General features: G+C 37.8%; 1 protein-coding gene across 1 annotated transcript; it reads left to right on the forward strand.

The window, feature by feature from the left end:
- The first annotated feature begins 8,182 nt into the window (after positions 1-8,182).
- RanBPM (Ran-binding protein M) lies at positions 8,183-17,212 on the forward strand. Its single transcript, XM_017609713.1, has 13 exons — positions 8,183-9,056; positions 9,093-9,976; positions 11,380-11,544; positions 11,625-11,815; positions 11,909-12,096; positions 12,165-12,277; positions 12,344-12,495; positions 12,616-12,836; positions 12,926-13,041; positions 13,158-13,220; positions 13,294-13,433; positions 15,548-15,659; positions 16,167-17,212. The coding sequence occupies exons 1-13, from the start codon at positions 8,527-8,529 to the stop codon at positions 16,301-16,303; spliced, it is 3,012 nt and encodes a 1,003-aa protein (XP_017465202.1). The 5' UTR covers positions 8,183-8,526; the 3' UTR covers positions 16,304-17,212.
- Positions 17,213-17,922: the final 710 nt, after the last annotated feature.

The following is a 17,922-nucleotide window of genomic DNA, read 5'->3' on the forward strand; positions in this document are numbered from 1 at the left end:
ATGACATTACAATAAATAGGAGCTATCTGCGTTAGAGTGAAGCGAAAAAAATCAATATTTCGAAGGCGTGATTTGGATTTCTAATTTTGTCACCTATTTGATTTTAAGATAGTTGTCGAGAAGTATGTTTCGGAATCACTAACTATTTCTCCGATCTTTCGACACGTGAGACGTCATCCGCACGACTAGAGTACGGATATATAGCCGTAAGCTCAGTAACGTACACTGCGATGCTGGGCTCATCTGCATTTATCGTACTCAGGTAGAAGTTTAGCCTGTTGCAGTATTCAGAGAAACGAAGCTCTGTCTCGTCAACGTCAGGTGTTTGTGTGACCAGGACGGCATTTGTAGGTCGAGAGTCGCTGTACGTCGGACCGATTCCCTGTGAACGCCGTGTATGGCCTGTCGGTACGCTGTCAGGTTCAAAGGTTGGTTTTATGAACCTCTGCAATTCGTCCATTAGTTCAGAAGGCATCTTCTGACGTGCTTAGGTGAGGGCTCTGCGACAAGCAGGTGTCTGTTCGGATTACCACTGCTGTAGGAATTTCTTACAGATTATTGTATTGGGATTGTAGATGATGCAGGGGCGACACCAGAAGGCATCCAGTGACTGTTGTACGTTGCCAACAAGTTTCCTTGTCTTTGCCCCAGGTGCTGACAGATAGAGAATTGAGGATCTTGTTGCGGCTTTGTACTCTTTTGTATGCGCCGAAAAGGACAGCAGACTGTTGAATGTAACTCCAAGGATTTTTTGGTTATTCACCATCGGAATTTGTATGCCGTCGACGTATATCCCCTCGTTAGTCTAACCTTTTTCGTCCAGCTGGTAAAAAGGGTTGCCGAGGATTTTGTAGGGACGAGGATTAGGCTCCTTGTAGTGAAGAACCTAGAAAGTCCGGAGAGGTAACCGTTTACTTTCGAGTGCAAGAGGTAAATTCCATTCCTAGACGTCATTATTGAGCAGTCGTCAGGCCAATCGATTCTCCCTCGGGTGGTCGAGAGAGCTTCGATATGTAGAAATTAAACAGCAGCGGGGAAAGGAAAACACCCTGTTGGAGCCGTTGGGGATTCTTACGAGATCTTACGTGGAATAATTTTAAATCTATTTCAAATTTTATTCCCCTGAAACGATGTATGAGTGTTAATAAGCCACCGTTGTTTAATACAAAACTTTTCAATTTAAGGAACAGAGAAAATAAAGCTTATAAAAAAATAAATTAAAATAAATAATTCTGAAGCCAATCGTCTTAACTCTCTTCGTTTAAGGAAATAATTTGATTGTCTTCATAACTTTTTATTTCGACACTATATGCACAACGTAGAAACGAATCTGAAATCCAATCGGACTAGGTTTTTAGAAATTTATTGATTCTAGAAGGAAAACAAATGGCTTTCCAACTAGCTTAGAATATGATGGTACTATCTCCGATAACACGCTTGACTCTTGCGATTTGTTTGCAAAATTTTTTCAACAAGTTTACGAAAAACACGACATTGTCGGATCACCTACATTTCCTTCAGCATCATTACCAACTATTTCATCCTTTTCGATGTCGGAAGAAGACGTAAAGCCAAGCTCGAAACCTGAATCTGAACGATTTTCAATTGCCGCAATACTTTAGCTCTTCCTATAGCTCAGCTTTTCCAGAATTGCATCAACAAGGGTATTTTTCTGGAACTGTGTGTGCTGCATAGAGCCAATTTTTAAATCTGCTGATCGTAACGATGTGTGCAATTACAGACCAATCCTTAAAGATGGCACGCTGGCTAAATTGCTCGATTCTGTAATTCAATCAAAGTTGTTTGATTTGGCTTTGGTGACGAATCAAATAGTGAGTGCGTAATTGATCATTGATTTCTTTGCAAGTTTTCTATCTAATAGAAACCAATGTTTGTCGACGCATGATCAGGTACACCCCAGGGTACCTATTGTGGGCCAAAATCCATATACATTGAAATCACTTTATATTTCCCTGGTGAGGAGCCGCCTTGAGTATTGCTCATTAATATGGAGTCCATACTATGAATTATACTCAATTAAAATCGAAAGAGTATTAAAAATGTTTACAAAAATCGCCTTGCAGAAATTACCTTGGGTTATCTTCCTTTATATATTAGTGGATGTAAATTGCTGGGTCTGCAGTTCTTGCACGACGGAAGAAACTATTTCTCCATAATCTTTATTTATAATGTTGTTTAATAGAAACATCAACTGTGAGGATTTATCCAATTTGGTCGATATACATATATAATCCTCCTCGAAATCTAAGGAATAGGCGTATACTGATAGGCGGAGTGCATTCCACTAATTACGCCATTAACGAACCAATTTCTAGGTGCATTAAACTGTGCAACTCATATGCTAGCGTTATTGATTTTAATCTTAGTTTAAGGATGTTCAGGCTGAATTTGTATAGTATTTTAATTTAATATTTAAAATATTATAATTAGTATGTAAGAAATCAATTCTGTAGACTAAACTAAATAAATAAATAAATTGTCTTCGCTATCGGCGAAAGGAGAGTTATCGAGTTATTTTCAAGATGCCTGGAATAATGAGAGTGATCATAGACCGATTGAGTGCCTTGGTAAGGTAATCTACTGCCGCAGGATCTAAATTTTTCAGCATCAGCATGTACATTCCAGCGGGTCCTATGGCTTTAAAGGCTTTCGTCTTCCCGTTGGCTACCTGAACCTCACCACTGGTGAGGATGCTGGTAGTTTGTTCAGTCTTCTGATAATTCGACGTTTGGCTTTGTCCGCCAGAGGATGCAGCGTAAATTGTCGGCTAAAGTAACTTATGCATCGCTCCGTGTCCGACGAGGTGCGATCGCCAAAAGAGATTTCCCCGCATACTTCGGTTCATCCTACAATCCTGGTCGTCCAGCTCGACTACCAGTAGCACCAGGAAACAGGCAGTTTCGGACCAAAGGGAGAAAGGTATTAGTTGAGTGGGATTGAGGTGGCATGTGAAAGGTGGTTGGTATCGTGCTGGGAGTCTCCACTTGCTGAGAACTCGTTGGGGATATTGGGGTCGAGTCTGGACTAGTAGCTGTTGAGGCGGCTACAGTATACTGCCCGTAACTGGGTCAGGGTAACGCGGGTTTCTCTTGGCAGTTGAAGCTCCTTTTTTGGTACAGATTGTGATTGGGCTGGTGGTTACCGACTCCCCATGAATGCCGTTGATCGCTGGTTGATATGTCGTCGGGTCCAGTGGTTGGTCGATATGAGTCTGAAATACCTGGTCGGAGGCTCCTCCTCTACAAGTGTCATTTAGGGTGGTCATGTCTGTGTACACCACCAGAAGCTGCTGACGCTTCGTCGGGTTGGACTGTGACAAAGCTTCCTCACATCAGAGGTGAAGTTACAAGTCTTCAGACGCTCGAGAGTAAGTTAGATCCTACAAATCGGTGTATATTTGATTAAAATCGAGGAAACGGTGCCCTCAAAAATGAGTTTAAAATTTTATTGTGGTGTATTTACGTATTGTTATACATACATTTTTTCTTTTAAACTACCAAGCGACCATCAGGGCCCTACCCAATAGAATGATCACCTCCATGCTCGTTAAGAAGGCGCGAATGAACCATTTTATTTGTCGAGACTTACAATTACCAAGTGGCCAAACTCATAGCGCCACAAGACCAGGCCTTAGACAGACAAGGATCTTTGGTTATACTTTTGCTAGAAAGAACCTAAATCTTTTGAATAGGGCAACAAAAAAATTAAGTTGCTCACAGGGGATGACGGAGGCGTATTTCCTTCGCTCCCATAGACGGGTCTACGGAACCGGAACAAACCACGTAAAGACATAAAGAATAAGAACAACGCAAAAATGTATAAAAATTACGTTGACGGAGGCTTTTGAAGCAATTATACAGGATATTTTTTTTGCGGGAAACGAACACTAAACGACTTGCGAAACAAAACAAAAGAACTCTAGTCGGTTTAACTCCGCCCGCGCTGTCCACAGTTTTCTTGCGTAGAACTCGCCTTGGAAGAACTCTTTTTGGAATCTGTGCTACGAGTTTTGAGATATTTAGATTAGATAAAAAGTGCTGCAATTGTCTTTTGGCCCTTTGTAACGAATGTACTTCTCGTTTCCACAAAAAAATGTATATACCGTTTACTTGCCACAAAAAAACTCTATCGACGTCCATATTTATCTGTTTATTTTTGCATTGTTCGTATTCTCTACTTATCCCATACTTTTTATTATTCAGATAATATCGAGCCCTAACCGCGAAAAAAACGTAACGTCATAGACTAATTTTTATCTTCATTTAACTTAATTTGTAAGCGAAATTAGTGAATTTGACGCTTACGTTAATTTCGCTGTCACCATGGCAGGCTACTAGGAAAAAATTTACCGCTTACATTAATTGAATTTTCTCAAAAAACTTTGAAAAAACTTATTTTATTTTCTTTTTTGTACACATTGACATATATAAAAACATAAATAAATGTATAAAAATATATATTTTAATATATAAAAATATATATTTTAATTAAAAAAAATATATATATACATATATATATTTACAGTCAGTATTGACAGGTCACTACCAACTTCCATGTTGCTTACGTTATTTTTGCGGTAACTCAAAACAGCAGACGTCGCCTACGATAAAATTGAAAGTCGTATATCTCTGTGACTATGACGATTGACGATAAAATCGTTGTTGTTGACCTGTTATGGGTTTAAGAACAATTCTGCATCAAAAAACTAATTTCGAAAAATATGTCGCTTACGTTAATTTCGCGGTTAGGGCTCGATATATTGGAGTACTTAATACGGCTTTCCCACGGCACCCCGATTACGTGGTTCGCTCTCTCATTCGTAATTCGCACTCCAATTACCCTTCGAATTACGTAATGCGCCATACAAAATTTTGAGAGCGAATTACCTCAATTTTCAATTTCAATTTTCTCAATTCAGAGCCAATTACCATGCGACTTACGAACAAATCACTGCCGTCTCTAATTTATCGAAACAAGTTCACAACTGGCATTTTTTCTGAGTATGAAAAAAAAATTATACATGTGTACATCAACAATTGAATACGGAAATTTATAAATATTTGTCCATTACTAACATTTTGCATCAATTTTGTAGCGAAGAAAGAAAAGACAAAACAAAGAGAAAGAATTAAGAATGTGCGCGTGGGAATAAGGTAATTCGCGATCGTAATTGGGGGAGCGAACAAAATAATTCAAAATTCTTAAAAAATAAATAAGACTTTAACTGCTTTCTTAATCGAAATTTTTTATGAAAATGACAGTTTGTAGAGCTCTATAAATCTATTTAATTTTTTTAGGAATAAGGTCAGAAGTATTCAGAAGTTCATCATTCCTTCAGGAAATGAATAAAAAATTTGCAATCAAACTTGATCAGTGTTGCCATTGTGCGACTAAAGGGCCAATTAGACCCATTTTAAGCGCCAATACCCTTTGACTCGACTTTTCGAAAATTTTGAAATGTTAACAGAACCATGCTATTAAAAAATATTTCCTACCGTAAAAGTCGATCCACATAAAACTTTCGTGTTGGCTTTAGCGTTTTTCGTTGGTTTGACAGCACGCAGGTTAAAAGTATGCTTGCTGTAGTGAAAGCTTGGCAGAGAATGCTTTGACCACTAAATTAACGTTCCCACGACAGTCGGGTCTACGTAACCGGAACGACCCAGATTTATATCTAGCCAAGGACTGTCACTCCAGCAACACTCCCCAAAAAACCCTTTGGGGAACTTGTATGCTGCTACAACAACAACAACCACTAAATTAACATAATAACGCCAGATAAATTAATCTTTCATAACATTGGATTAATAATTAAAAATATTTCACATAATTTTATTTATTTACAACAGCTGATTGACAACGGGCGCAAAGGATGATAGATGCCCGTCTTTTCGTGCGCGTTAACTTTGGCGTTGGCGTTGCTGTTGATATGTGGACATGTCCATATAATGGTGTATTCATATACTACGTTTATACGTAACCTATTTGCAAATAAAAATAATTTGCAAATACCTAACTCACTGTTTATTCGATGGCGAAAAATTCTTTTTTAACATTGCCTGATTATAAAAAGGCAATAATATGACCATCGAAAAGGAAAATTAAACTAAGAATGACAGCGTCTTGCGCTTATTTGCAAATAGTACCACTAGTCAATACTTATTTGCGTGATTTAGTTATTTGCAAATAAAAAATTAACTCAGCGTTTATATGGCAAAGTTTACCATTTTGCAAATTGTTATTTGCAAATAATGCGTGCGTATAAACGTAGTAATAGTGAGCTCTTAATCATCACCAACGCCAACGCCAACGCGAAAGTTCTATGTGGACCGGCCTTTAGTACTAAAAAGGGCATCACTTAAAATTTTTAATGGAAATGCAATTCTTCTTCTTGCAAGAACTTTGTGCAAGGCTTGTCCCCCTACTTTCTTTTTAAAATCAACAGATTTATTCTTTTACTACTAAAGAAAGCAAAAATAACATGGTGACCCTTCTTTTCGTCAATGAGCCCTTTTTTGGGACTTTTTAAAAATGCAACGGCATTACTGAACCAGATTTCACATCTTCCACAAACGATAACAAACCTACTTTCGATTAACAGTGCATTGTAGCTTTGGCAACTCTGTTCCGTTTCTGCTGCGATAATCGACAGTCGATGTAGAAGTTGGGATTTCTCGGGAAAGCATAAAAAAGGAAAATAACTCAGAAAAATTATCAAAAATTTCAATTTTGACTCTAAAAGGCCAAGTAAAGTGGAGTCCCACGTGTGCACTGTGTTGCAGTGAAGAAAAATCGATTGATTGTGCGTTTCAAGTCGTGCCAAGGTGAATTCAGTGACAATAAATAAGGCAAACAGTAGCAGCGCAATGCGTGGGTTCACAGTCGATTCTATTTTCGCGTGAATTTTATTTTATTGTGAGGTCACACAGCTCGAGCATGCACATTTCGAAATCTTGTCAAGTTACTGAACTAGGAAAGTACGGCGATCAGCCAGGCAGGCAACGACTCCATTGTTCATAAATTTTACATCGCATTTCCTCTACTGCAAATTTCATTTGTATGCAATTGCGTATGTGTGTTTTTTTGGGGTTTTGTTGTTGGTGTCTGATATGAACCTTGCGAATTGATATTCAAAGCGCAGAGTAGAAGAACAACACTAGAAGTTGAAGAGGAAGAAAAAATTATTTGACAACGCAGAAGGAAATAATCCGAAGAAACACATAAACGTCACCCAAAAGCGAGCTGTGAACAATAGAAAAGAAATTCTGGAAGAGGGAGAGGAGTGTAGTTGTGTGTGAATGTGTGTTTTTGATATGTGATTGGTTCTTTTCGTGAGGGGAAAACAAAGAAAATCCGTGAAAAGTCGTAAAAAGTGATTAACGCTGAAAATTAATAAAACTAAATTTTGGCATAAAACTCAAGCATATTTATGTAAAACATATGGATTATAAATAACAAATTTGTGCATAGTCCAGTTTGAAGAAATTACATTAAGCTGATATATTGATTTTGTACACTTGGTTTGTTGCTCCGCGGTACTAGTCCACAGATGATGAGATGTTACACCAAAACGTTGAAGTGCAATGCGTCGCAATAGTCAGCAGTGAAAAAGAGTAGCACCATTGCGAGCAGCTGGCATATTCGTGTGTATTTACGTGTAGCGATTGAAGTTGTTTTCTTTGTCATTAGAATGTAATTTTTATACATATAAGATCTTGCTCCAAGTGGGTGCAGCGCGATAGAATGCGTATAATTTGTAATCATATGCGTAAGGGTTCCTTTTTTTGACACTAATAGGAGTAAGGATCGTAGTTTATTTAAAATAACTCTTAAGTATTGCTTAAATTTATGCCAGGGTCATTTTCATTGAGGTCATCTTGGCCTTGGCCTCTTTTATTCAATGCATGCGTCTGCATCACATTAAACTTTTTTTTTATATGTTTTGCAACTACTTATCAAATGTCTGATCTATACAAGATTAACTGTGAAGATAAGCTTTCATAAGCAATTATGCAAGTGTGCATACTGAAAATATTTAGACACCACAAATGGAAGGAGCCAGAGTTGTACATATACAACAACGTTTGCATCAAGCCATCTTATTTCTAAACTACATATTAATGGAAATGCATTATTTATTTCAATTAATTATAGACTGATGCTATGGCTTGATGTATTTTTAACACCCCCATTTTCAACCAATTAAATATATCATATACATAAATTACATACATATGTACATATATATACACATGTACATATGTATGTGAATTTTAACAATTGTTGTCCTCCCCCAAAAGCAAGGTACCTATGTGTTAGGAAATCCTTCCTCTGTTTAACATAGTGAATTCACTTGTTAGCCTCGATGTTGCGACGATGATGTTGATGATGATTACGATCTCCGATTCCTCGATATTCTCTACCATAGCAACTCTTTCCAACACACGTATAACGTATATTTTCAGTTTACTACAATATTTGCAACTTTCTAATTAAAAAAAAAAAATGGACACCGATATCGATAATGTGCAATTGAATTCGTCGTCGACGAGCAGCAGTAACAATAGTAGTAGCAGTAATTTGCTTGCCAATTTACCGATGATCCCAATGCTACAATCGTCGGATAATGATGTTGGCGAAGAGCTCGATCCGACCGAGCACTTGGACTTGCAGGAGCAACCCGACGTGCAAAGCGGCTCAGCTGGGTTGCCCCAACCTCAACCGCCTCCACCCCCATTGCAAACACAGCAGTCAGATAATTCAGTTTTCGCTTTACCCCTCTTATTCAATAACAATACCACCCCACCTCCCTCATCCTCCTCATCATCGTCGTCGCCAACATCATCGTCACACAATCTCCAACTTTATCATGATCAGCAACAACAACAATTACTACAAGAACAATCACACTCTGAACATGCGCTTCATTTTGACCATTCTCCCTCTCCCTCCCTCCAGCAACACGCACTACTACCACCACCGCCATCACCACCACTTGAATCACAGCAGCCGCAACATCAGGAAGCAATATCCCCATTGCCTTTTGTTGAAGATCAGCAATCACAATTAGTAGAGCGACAACAGCAACAGCTTCAAACGCACCAATGCGCATTCAACGACACTAGCACAATTGCCGATACCATTGATGCATCTGCATTAGAAGCAGTCACTGGAGAAGCCATTTTAAGTGCTGATATTGCATCAACCAGTCAACAACAACCACATACTCAGCAGCAGCAGCAGCGTTCTCAAGATCAAGAACAGCAACCGGAAAGTTTAAGCGGTGCTCAACGCTCCTCTTTGAGCGTAATAGGAGAAGTTCCAGCTGGTAGTAGCGCATCAACAGATCGAAACCAAACACCTCCAACATCACTGCCATTGCTGCTGCAGGAGGAAGACGACGAAGACGAAGAAGCGGACACAGGCAACGAGGCTAGAGCATCGAAGTCATCCGCTGCACCCTCTTACGCCCCGCACTTTACACACCATCCATTTACGCACCCACTACACCACCATCATCATTACTATCCTAACTTTGGTGGCTGTAGCAGCAGTACACCATTTTCGTTTGACATACCCGCTTTATCTGGCGGCGGCGGCAGTAGCAGCAGCAGCAACAATATCAACAACAACAACAACATCAGATTCGTCAACCCACTAAACCCCAGTAACGGCGCAAACACAAACGTACTCCTGACGGCAAGCATGCTTGGGAGCAGCAGCAACAGCGATAACCCGTCCGGCGGTGGTGCGGCTGCCATTCCTGGCGCTACCACTGGTGGTGGCAGCGGCAGCATACATCATCACCATTCGCATCAGCAGGTGACCGATCGGTTAAAAATGCTCTATCCAAACGTAAACGAAGCTGAAACTCCACTGCCGCGCTGCTGGAGTCCACACGACAAATGTCTATCGATTGGACTTTCGCAGAATAATCTACGTGTGCACTATAAAGGTAAGTTAAAAATTGAAAAATAAACTTTATTTAACACTCAGAAATAGTGCAAAACGTTTTATTCCAATTTGTCGATACCTTGAGACTTGACCGCAATACTTCAGGATTTGCCGGAATTCACAGGGCTTAACGGGAAGATGTTCCCGTATGTCACCATAAGGATTGTAAATTGCGAAAACAGTCTTTCCTGTTAATCCTGTAAAACCTGCAAATCTTGGGGTACCTACAATTAATTGCTATATATTTTTGTAAAAACAGATATCTTATATGTAACTGTTGTAACAAAAAAACACATATCGATTATGCTGAAAAAAGAAAATAACCATCATTCAAGGCACCATCATATCTGCATATAAATTTGTATTATTATTATTTTTTTTTCTATTATCCAATTCTTTCAAAAACGCTGTAGTATTTAGAGTAAATTTTAGACAAAACTATTAATTCCGGCCTACGACATCATTTTATCAATGAACTTGCTTTTTATTAATCGAAAAAGTCCGATAACTATATATAATAATAATAATAATATAACCATATGTTAGTGTTTGGCCAAACTTCTCCTCCGATTTGTGGTGTGCGTCTTGATGTTGTCACACAAAGCGGAGGGACCTTCAGTTTTACGCCGACTCCGAACGGCACTCGGAAGTTTGCCATTGCTTGCCGCACTCGACCGCTGTTAAGAAAAAACCTTTTTTCTTTATTTTTTTCGATGTTGCTTTGACCAGGGCCTTCGCCTATTATTGTCTCACAATGTTCGATCATTCTCCATTCAGAATGTTGTTTGTTTTTGTTTTCTTATTTCTACTTTGTTTTCCCACTATCATCACAACAGTGCAGTTCAATCAACGCTGCCATTTTATAAAGAAAAGATACAAAACGGCTGAAAAAACAGTGAATAAACGGATATAAAACAAACACGAAGTAAACAGCACGAATATAACTTGTTAATTTTCGCTTAGTATCCGCCTGTATTTAACTTGAAAATTTTTTTGTTGCTTTCAGTATGCACTTTTTGCGTTCCCCTTCGAGATTTGTTTATGAATATTGTTGTTGTTGAATGCAAGTGTCCCCTACAATGTTGGTGCATGTATTGATAATAGGTACCATCACCTGACGGTTGTTGTTTTCTTATGGATTACATACAAAATGAAGTTGCATATCCTTCGAGTTGTGGGTGGAGCGACCTATCTCGGCACCCAGTGCAACGACATGGGACGTTCTTGCAAAGCTTTCTAAGCTGTCGTTTTTGCACTGGCTGCCGAGATAGGTCGATCTTCTGTGACTGTGACTGTGAAATCTGTGACTTTCTTGGCACAAATATAACAAACAATAAATCTTCCTATAAATTAAGTTCCTTTTCAAAAGGTTTACTTTGTTTTCCTTGCACTATCTATTTGCAGGTGTTGGTAACAAACACAGTGATGCCGCCTCTGTGCGCACAGCTCATCCAATTCCACCCGCCTGTGGTCTCTATTACTTCGAGGTAAAAATTATATCGAAAGGCAAAAATGGCTACATGGGGATCGGTTTGACGGCTCAACAATTTCGCATGAACCGCTTACCAGGTAAAGGCAGCGCGTAAAGCTCATCCTACAAATACAAATAACCTCTTTTTTTTGCTTCCTTCCTTAATTTTCTTTTTCAGGTTGGGACAAACAATCGTATGGCTATCATGGTGACGATGGCAACTCGTTTTCTTCATCCGGTAATGGTCAATCGTATGGACCGACTTTCACTACAGGCGACATCATCGGTTGCTGTGTCAATTTTGTGGACAATACATGTTTTTACACAAAGAATGGCATCGATTTGGGTGTCGCGTTCAGAGATCTACCGGTGAGAGTTTAACAAATACAAATATATGTATATTAATACATCCATAAGCTAGAGAGTCATAATTCGAATCCTTGTTTTTGTATATCTTACCAGAGCAAACTTTACCCAACTGTTGGACTACAGACGCCTGGTGAAGAAGTTGACGCCAATTTTGGTCAGGAGCCATTTAAATTCGATCAAATCGAGGACATGATGAAACAAATGCGCGCCCAAATGAAAGCCGCCATTTACGATTTCCCCATGACACCCGATCAGGGTGACCCAACGACTCTTCTACACAAGTGCGCATTTATTTGACATAATGTTTACTAAATATATATTGAAAATATTCCCTTTTACCTACATTTAGAATGGTCTCATCTTATCTCTTACACAATGGATATAGTCAGACTGCAGAAGCATTCGCCAGAACTACTGGACAAACGTTTCAAGAAGATCTATCGTCGATTCGAAATCGTCAGAGTACGTGCCTATTAAACGCTAGTTTATTAAGTACAAAAAAGCACATATGTTTTCCTTATTTTCCAGAAATATTAAAACTGGTATTGTCTGGTAAAATGGGTCAAGCCATCGAGCACACGTTGCACTCCTATCCAGACCTTTTAGAGAATAACAAAAACCTTTGGTTTATGCTAAAGTGTAGACAGTTCATAGAAATGGTTAATGGCTCCGATATCGAGGTAAACTGAAGACAAAGAAAAAATGCAGCACTTAGCTCTTAAAGAAAAGCAAATGAATGTGCATGTAATCATAATCTGTTTTTTTGCTTTTGTGTCTTAATTTTTTGTTTATTGGTTCAGTACTGCCCTAATAATAATAAATTAACAAATTCGATCACAAAACAAACGCAGACAACGCCTCCGAATCAAACATCGGTCATACAGTCAACCAAATCGTATCAGAATGGTAAGAGCACAGTAGCACACAATAATGCACAGACTTTGGTGGCAACAACAACAACAAATTCAGCTGTGATAAATGCCGATAATCATACGCATCAACAAGATATGAAAGACGCATCGTAAGTGATAATACCCTATCAAATAATATACACTTAAAAATTGCCAGGAAATCTTAAGTAATAGCTCTCTTTTTCCTTTGATTTCACAGTGCCTCGGATGAGAACTGCTCTGGTGATGCGATTTCAATTAGTAATAAAAATAATAGCACCAATATCGATTATCTCAATGACGTTGAAATGGAGACAAATATACACACAACAAATGGTAATTGAGGGAGTTATAGAAAAATTTCCTTAAAAACTAAAGCATGATACATATGTAATTTTAGTTATTTTAGACAATTTTACTAACATAAAATAAATTTTATTTCTATTTTACAGGCAATTCATGCAAAAACGGCGGTTTAAATTTTAATAGTTCTTTAGACGTGGATGAGGAGATGGGTCTGTATTTTACTACAAAAACAAATATATATTTTTTAAGTTCTTATTAAAACTTATTCACAAATCCCTCTAGATATCGATGTTTCACCATCCACACAAAAATATAGCCATGGTATCGAAAGAATATTGGAATTCGGCAAAGAGCTCTCTCAAATGGGTCAACAATTGGAAAAGGAAAATAAAATGAATGACGAAGATCGGCAAATGTTAGAAGTAAGTGAAATGTTAAAAATAATAATTCGAAAAACTAATTCAATTCGAAGTACCAAATTCATTCGGGGTCGAGGTGGCCGAGGAGTTACGGGTTCGTACTGCCATAAGGTACGATCTCAGTCCGACCAACATCCAAATAAGTTTTTCCTAATAAGTGTCCGCACTCGGCTAGCAATAGCAAATCTCCGTGTATATTTCTTCTGTCATGAAAATCTAGTCATAAAATACCATCTGGGGTTCGGAGGCGCCGTTAAAATATAGGTTTCCTCATTTCTGTGACAACACCAAGGAGCTCGGCCATATTCAAATTATTCTTTAAAGATTAACCAGCTCCTTTGTGCAGGAAAACAGGTGTACACGGGCATTTTTTGTTAATCCTTTTTATTGTAATCTGTATTTATTACATTTAATAATTGATTTAGTTGTCACAAGGTAATACTTTAATATCATGAATGGAATATGCCCATTGGCACAACCAATACTTTTGCGTGATTAACTTGTATACTCTACGAAGATCCTTCGTTGATTTTCACTTCAGCCGGGTGAAAACGTTTGGGCAGGATTTCTATTACAAATTGTTTAGGGTATTATGGCCTTATTCATAAAAATAATAGGTTTAAAGAGTTTTATTAAGTGACATTTTCATAAAAATTTTCGATTTATAAAGCAGTTAGTCTTCTTTACTTTTTATGAATTAGGGTTTTTCGATTATAAGATCACGATGCAGTTGCTCGTTTGTGACATAACAAGGTGCATTTACAATAATTCTGAGAGTTTTCGAATGAAATCTTTACCCACAACCGAATTCCGTAGGCCCAGATCGGTTTTACAATAGTAGAGTGTAGGAGAATTTTGTATGTCAATAGATAATTTTAGAGCGACGATTCAAAAGCCATTGCAGGTTAGTAAGGTTTAGTCCCAGGGCCTTTCGTTTTGTAAAAATATACGCCCTCCAGGCGTAGGTTTTCTGGGGATTTAAGAGGTAAATTCAAATTAAGGTTGGAATAAACCATCGATCGGAAGGAATGTAGAGTGCATTGTGTGGGTTTCACAGCCTTCAGCCACGCATAAATCAATGAAGTTGGGTATATTGTTTGTATCTGTTGGCCAGTATATAGCTTTTCTGGACGAGAGCGGAAATAAATAGAGATTTCTTCCAAGGAAACTGAAAACTTTCATATTCCGCTATACTGATATTGTGCTTGGGTGGGCTGTAGTTTGCGGAGACCGTTGACAGATCTTTTACTACAATATTTGTTGCTTGTATAGAGACCTTACGCCATGTATTTGTTTTGTGTTGCTTTTTTTAGTTTCGAATTAGTATACCTGACCCAGGATGAACTTTGTTGCCTAGATGCATTGTAGGGAAGAATATATTGTTTGGAATTTCGAAGTGGGTTTTATTAGTAAAATGGATTTCAGATATCAGAAGAATATCTATGGCTTTGGTCTTAAGAAACGCTTTAACTTCGAGTAAGCGTTTGGTTGTGCCGAGAGGTATAGCAAGTAGACTTTCCTGATTCTACTTGTTAAGGAGCCACACCACTAGCTGGAGTTTCCTTTTTTCAACTGTGGGTATTTGAGTTTTCGAAGATTTTTATAAATAAAACAGCTTTTATAGTTTGCTGGGTGATTACCATCGCATAGAGCACATTTTAAGTTGCGCATATTATCAACATATCCTTTCTTTTTGTGTTTGATAGATTACACATTTTTAAGATTTACATTGAAAAATATAAGACAGCGCCTACATCCAATCAGCATAGATATTCACTCAAAGAGTTTTAAGGAATGCTGCCGGAGGTACAGTCCTTGAACAGAAAGAAATCGTTCCCACGACAGTCGGGTCTACGTAACCGGAACGACCGAGATTTATATTTGGCCAAGGACTGTCACTTCAGCAACATTCCCCAAAAACTCTGGGGAGCTTGTATGCTGCTACAACAACAACAACAAAGAAATCGTAGTTCCTTCCGATAGCGTGCGCCATTTCCTTATGACAAGATATGTATTAGCAGAATAAATTCTTCCCTTAAAAGAACTCTGCAAAATTATTTATATTTATATACTTAGTATGCCATGTTACTCTAAACGTTTGGTTTTTTCCTTTTCAGGATGCATTTAGCTTAATCGCCTATTCAAATCCCTGGTCCAGTCCTCTGGGATGGCAACTTTGTCCCACGAAAAGAGAAAACGTTTGCACAGCTCTTAATTCCGCCATTTTAGGTAAGATGGCAAAATTTATTTAAGCTGAATTCAGGGAATTATAAAGGAAACAAGTGTTTGAAAAATATTTGTTAAATTTCCAATAAACGTACATATAAGCTGTTGAAAAGACAACCTATGGTTGAAAAAACAAAAATCTGGTAGCGACCGACCATTCATTGAAGCAAATAAATTTGTTCAGAAATAACTGTAGATTAGAACACTAGTCCGTGTGAGCTCTGCAGAATTTGTAAAAAAAAAAAAACTTAAAACAAATGCCTGTACAATTTAAAAAATATTCTTGCTCTAAAGTTACCTCATAAAGATTTCGTCCAATATATTTTGTGTGACAACATCAACGCGCACACCCCAAGTCGGAAGAGAGCCAAGCACTCGCAAATATGTAAGGCCCAAATATTTTTTTCTTAATATTTTTCAAACACTTCAGACTACTTCCATATAAGCATAAACTGATTTGCTATAAACTTATAAAAATTTTAAGATTCAACATTTTTCATCAACTTTCAGAATCGATGAGCTATCCGCGTCGTCCCCCACTTGATGTGTGTGTGGCGCACGCTTCCGAATTGCTTAAGGTGATGGCTCAGGCATCGCTTGGTGCTTGTGCGTTCGTAAATATCGAAGATGTCTTTCCACAAAATTGACCCACTCTGCGCTTGAAGATGTTCGAAACGTCGTAGCTATCGTCGCCATCGTCGTCGTCGTGGCCATGGTGGTTGCGTTTACACCGATGGCCAACAATATGCGCTCCGATTGTGCTCCTTATTGCACTTATTTAAATTTTTTCTAATTATCGTATTAAAACCAAACAAAAAAAAAAAAAACAAATTATTCAATTATACCAACCATCTTTCCCTATGATTTTTAAACCAAACAACGATAGTTATTAAATTTTTCTTGCTAACAACACCAAGGCCACGTGTATACATACTATGTTCGTACAATTATACATGTGGTTGTCCGTTTACCGGTAGCAGTCAAATGTTCATGTATACCGCCCTATTCTGTGACTATTAAGATGTCACACCTATGAAAATATGTACATAGGTATATTAAAAATAAAAAATTTAGGTTGATATTTTTTTTTTAAGTTTTTTCTTTTTTCCCCTATACAAACGAACACCATTGCCTTCAACTTTTAGCCGAACTTTTCCGTTTATAATATTCAAATATCATCGATTAAGTAAAAATACACAAGTGTTGATTTAAAATGTAAGGCATTTTCCCTATATGAAAACAAAATAAACTTAGCGACGGACTATTGCACGACTTACATATGTCGCATAGAACAAGTAAGCTGGAGAAGAGATTTAAACGCAAATTTTTTCGCTCTATTCGAAAATCTACATATTGTTAGTTATATTTACCGATTAGTGTTAAGTTAAGCGAATAGCGTTTTTTTTTTTGTTTTCGTATATTATGCTTCCAATCTTTAATTGAGCATCTAAAGTTGTATTCTTTAATATGAAATGATTTCTCTCGATATGGATGCAGAAAGAATTCAACTTATCTCAATATAAATTAATAAATATACATATACATATATACATTAAGAGAGCTTGCTTTTTGTTTGGATGTGCCTTGTTTGAAGATAGGAATTGGTGGTTAGTATTCATTTAAATCGGCTAGAATTAATGCTATACGCCGGAAAAAGCCATTGTACGCAAAGATTAGGGTCACCTTAACGGTCTATCCCGACAATTAAGCGCATATAAAGTAAAGTGAAAATTCGAAAAGACACGATCGATAGCAGACATCGAAAGGTCTGTGCAATATCGTTTTGCTCGTTTAACCTAAAACATAGCCGGCCTGACTGAAAATGTGAAAGTGTGTCTGCATTTTTCGAGCTCATCATTTGGACCTGCAATAAATTCCATCTTACGTAAGAATCCAAGCCGACTGTTCGTAGATTGTTCCGAAAGTACACTAATTTGGGTACTAAAACAACACCGGATGCCTAAAATCGAGATTCAGCGAAATGTCTTAGCTACTAAGATCTGCATTTGCATTTATTCTTTTGGAATAGTTGAATGACAACAAACGTCTAGTTATGGCAGAGGTATTGCTCGAAAAATTCAGCGAAAATGACCACAAAGTATTAAATCCTGCCAGCGGTCTCGTGGAAGACAAATATTTCACGAAACTTATAAAAGGTAAAATTTTAGTTGGAATCTTTTATGTGCGATGTGTGTTTTGAAAAATCGCTCTTGATTGAATAGCGCAGGCGTATAAAATTTTACAAAAGCCTAGACCCTGGGACCTG

Source organism: Rhagoletis zephyria, unplaced genomic scaffold, assembly GCF_001687245.7.
Source record: "Rhagoletis zephyria isolate East Lansing unplaced genomic scaffold, Rhagoletis_zephyria_1.1 Rzeph_scaffold_00249, whole genome shotgun sequence".
NCBI lineage: Eukaryota > Metazoa > Arthropoda > Insecta > Diptera > Tephritidae > Rhagoletis > Rhagoletis zephyria.

Bases quoted from the DNA above. Each gene is read 5' to 3' on its own strand.
- RanBPM (XM_017609713.1), top strand. From the start codon at position 8,527: ATGGACACCGATATCGATAATGTGCAATTGAATTCGTCGTCGACGAGC. The intron at 11,816-11,908 runs GTGAGAGTTTAA...ATATCTTACCAG, and splicing joins TCGCGTTCAGAGATCTACCG to AGCAAACTTTACCCAACTGT. The intron at 13,434-15,547 runs GTAAGTGAAATG...TTTCCTTTTCAG, and splicing joins AAGATCGGCAAATGTTAGAA to GATGCATTTAGCTTAATCGC.